This window comes from Mercenaria mercenaria, chromosome 7 (assembly GCF_021730395.1).
Source record: "Mercenaria mercenaria strain notata chromosome 7, MADL_Memer_1, whole genome shotgun sequence".
Classification (NCBI taxonomy): Eukaryota; Metazoa; Mollusca; class Bivalvia; order Venerida; family Veneridae; genus Mercenaria; species Mercenaria mercenaria.
This window is the reverse complement of record NC_069367.1, coordinates 65006638-65010554: the sequence shown is the minus strand read 5'-3', so window position 1 is coordinate 65010554 and position 3917 is coordinate 65006638. Positions and strand designations below refer to the sequence as shown.

The window sequence follows — 3917 nt, the reverse complement described above, 5'->3', positions numbered from 1 at the left end:
TAAGTGACTGTTGTACTTGAAATTCTAATGCTCTTTTGAAAAAATAAAGAACTACCATTAATCAGATTTTGTTAAGCTGGTTCCAGGTAAACAGAAACTTGTTTAGTATAATCACTAATGAGTTGAAGACAGGGAAAGCAGAATAAATTGCAATCCGGTGTATATGTATCACATAGCTGCCATTTGTGAGAATTGACTGGTATAGCATACCTGTACCAGTAACATATCTAGCATACAGCAAGGAAATACAGATATTTCAGTTTTTCTGTGGCTGACAAAAACATTGATTGTCTGGTAGAAAATCATTAAATGAATTCAGTCATTTTTTGGTAATATAATTGCAATGTTTACCTTTAAGCCATAATCTGCACCATGTTCCTACTATGGCAGACATTATAATATTACTACCAAAAAAAATTACTATTTCATTTTGAGAGAAACTAGATATGAAACAACTGACTTCTTATAGAAATTACACATTTCCTTTAATTTATTAGGAATTCAGTAGCATAACTATTACAGCTTAACCCTTTCCATGCTAAATTTCTATAATGAACTTGTCCATCTTCCAATTTGTTAAAAGGGCGATGCTTATCAAAAAGATACTGGCTGAATAGCGAGTAGTGTATATCATGATCAGACTGCACGGATGTGCAGGCTGATCATGATCTACACTGGTCGCAAAAGCAAAACCAATGGTGGGTTTTACGGCGCAACAACACAGTATAGGTTATATGGCGCCAAACAGGACTACAAATTTTGGTTTCACATCTCATTTACATCGAAATAAAAACATGAGGTACGGAAAAGTTATTCTGAAAGCAATGTACTTTCAAGTATCTTTAAAGAATGCATAACTTTGTAAACACTTTTTAAACTTTAATTACTTTGTAAACTTTAATGAATTATCTTTGTAAACAGCACTAAACACTTAAGTTGTTAGCTTTTAAGCTTCATAGTTTACAAGAATGTTTTCAAAGTTACCAAAACCTTTCCATGATTTTTTTTTCAAAAATATGAATGTGTCAACATTATCCGGGGTAAGCCGGCTTCTCTTTTTTGAAACCTCTTCCCCAGCAAGTGAAAAAACTCTTTCAATGCTAACACTGCTTGCCTGAACACAAAGAATCTTTCTAGCAACGGCTGCAATGCATGGAAAAAATATTTCATTTCGTTTCCACCATTCCAAAACAGTACATTTTGCATCAGCCTCTTTTAAGCTTGACCCAAAATATCGTGATAACTCTGCATCTAGTACATCTTCACGTGACATTTTTGTTTCTCCAATACAAACAATATCAGACAACCAGTCCTCTGTATCAGCGGATTTGAACTTTTTTGGTAGGGGTGCTTCAACACTTGTTGATTTTTCTAGTTCTACTAATGAAACTACGGGAATTTCTATGGGAACTTCTGGTAAAGTTGGTAATGAAGGTAAGGGGGGTTTAAGTTCATTAGATGTCACATCTTTTTCTTGTTTAACTTTAACTGCTGGAGGTGGATCTTCCACTAATACATAATTCCTAAGAAGACTTTCAGCTTTTGTTTTCTGATCTGGCATAAATTCAAAGCCTTTGGTAAAGGGACTCAGTATACATCCTAAAAGTGCAAGGTCCTCTATTTCACTTCTGATTTCCAACTGTTCAGCCATTTTCCTTTTCAAGGATTTAAAAATCGCTGGATCATCTGTATTCTCCTTCAGGCCCATTTGAAGTTTCAGGACAACCGGAATGACTTTGTTAATAGTTGGCACTTTTTCGGCACAAACAACCTCGGTAGCTTTCTGGAAGGGTTCAAGAAGCATCACTACTTTTTCAGCGATAAGGGTTTCGTCAAAAGTAAATAAACAGTTCTGAAGTGTTGTTCTCGCAGACTTGCTTACACTTTCGTCTGTAGCAACAGCCATAAGAGCTGGAAGCTGCTCTAGAATCCTTTCCAACATTGCCAGGGAGGAGTTCCATCTAGTAGAAACATCTGCTATCAGTTTGTGACCTACTCCTTTAATTAGAAGAAGCTTCTGTTTTTCGATGAGTTTGTCATTTACACTAGATGAAGTATGGAAGAGAGTTACCAATCGTCTTGCCTTACCCAAAATCCTTGAGACTTCATTTGATCCAGTGAGTGAGTTTTTCACTACTAAGTTAATTCTATGGCCGTAACAACCGAACCGTGGCATATTCAAAAGTGCAAAAGCTTTCTTTTCATTGGCGGCGTTGTCAGTTGTTGCAATACAGTCAGGCAATTGCCATTTAGTCTTAGTTTCAAGAACCGACTCTGAAATTTTCTCCGATGTATGGGATCCCTCCATTTTCACAGTGTTCAGGACAGCCGATTTCAGTTCCCAGTTATGAATATAATGTACTGTAGTTGTATTATAACTCTCTGTCGCAGAACTTTTCCAGCCATCATGAGTTAAACTTAAACCAGTGCATTGTTTTATTTCATTTCTAATTTGTTGTTCAATGTCTTCTTTTTTGGCTGATTGCATAAGCGTTTTGCGTGATGGAGGTTTGTATCTAGGTTCAAGATTTTTAGTGAAGTCTGTGAAATACTGATTTTCAACCAAACTAGGAGGAAGGACTTTTCCAACTACCAGTTTCATCAATGCTTGATCAATGTTTTGCTTTCTTTCCATGCCAAGTTTAGGAGACTTGGTATTTCCCAAAAGACATGGGAGTGTTAGCTGTTTATGTTCAATGACTGTTTCAAATGTACCTGGCTTGACACCTGATGTACTTGACCTGACCCTGGAAGAGTTGTGATCTTTAGGAAGTGAATGTTCACTCTCAATATGCATCTTAAAATTTGTTGTATTACCTGCAAATATAAGAAAAAAATGGTATATTGTACTGTCTGAAAATATGAACATTTCAAATTATTGAAACTGAGAACTAGGTACTGTTGGGCGTCAAACAGATTACGGATACCTTCTGCATTTTGTTATACAAATATTGCATTTTAAACTTTGTCATGTTGTACTGTGATATCGTATGAAACCTTTTACTTTATTTATTTTAGCAATCTTATTGTTTATACCATCAGTTTACAAGGCTTTTGCGTACTCCTGCTTTATATACATACTCTTACACAACTTTACATCACAAGTTTTATTCTTACTTTTTATTTATGAAAATACGTCCCTTTTAAAATACAAATTTAAGCACCAAGACACTATACATCTTAAGCTTACTCACAATGTGTTTTTTTTTAAATATATAGCAACATTATTTACATTGTAGTATATACAAATTAACGTAAAATATAGTTTAACACTTTTACATGGACATTGAATGTCACTGAAAATTTTTAGTTATGCTTCTGTCTAAGCAAAGTAGCAGTGTGAGCTACCCATGGATGCAGGTTGTGAAAAACCTCATGGCTCTACTGGGACTCAAACCCAGGGCCCTGCTCATCTAACTATTATCAGATAAAAAGCATGGTTCAATCCTATTACTGAATAATGTACACCGGTCAGTGGAACTGGGTAGCTAGTACTGGGACTAGTGGAATTTTGACAGAAAAAAATAATCATGCCACAGAAAAAACTAAGTTCTTTCCACTGAAAATACATCATAAACATGGAAATTTCAGGGTATTTTTGTCCTTTTTTCAACAGATAAATTCCCTCGGACATACCGTTATAAAATACGAGATTTATCAAAGCATGCATTGCAACACATTTTGTTGACGCTATGGACGCCGCCATGTTGACAGTTGTGCCTAAATGTAAGATGTTAAATCAATTTCCATTGGATACTTGCAACAAAATACTAACGTTTGATTGGCGGACCATTTGTCGGCTTACTTCTGTTTTATCCGTTATGAATTCAGTAAGTCTAATATTTCGGATACTTTAAACTTTCGGACAGACACGGGTTCTTTCTAAAATGGGGATAATATAATAGCAAAACATTACA

The 3917-nt window shown here is 35.3% G+C and overlaps 1 protein-coding gene across 1 annotated transcript; it reads right to left on the bottom strand.

Moving 5' to 3' along the window:
- Window positions 1–946: 946 nt before the first annotated feature.
- LOC128558321 (E3 SUMO-protein ligase ZBED1-like) lies at window positions 947–3706 on the bottom strand. Its single transcript, XM_053547249.1, has 2 exons — window positions 3637–3706; window positions 947–2817 (listed from the first exon to the last, which is right to left on the bottom strand). Exons 1-2 carry the CDS (start codon window positions 3704–3706, stop codon window positions 947–949), a joined length of 1941 nt encoding a protein of 646 aa, XP_053403224.1.
- Window positions 3707–3917: the final 211 nt, after the last annotated feature.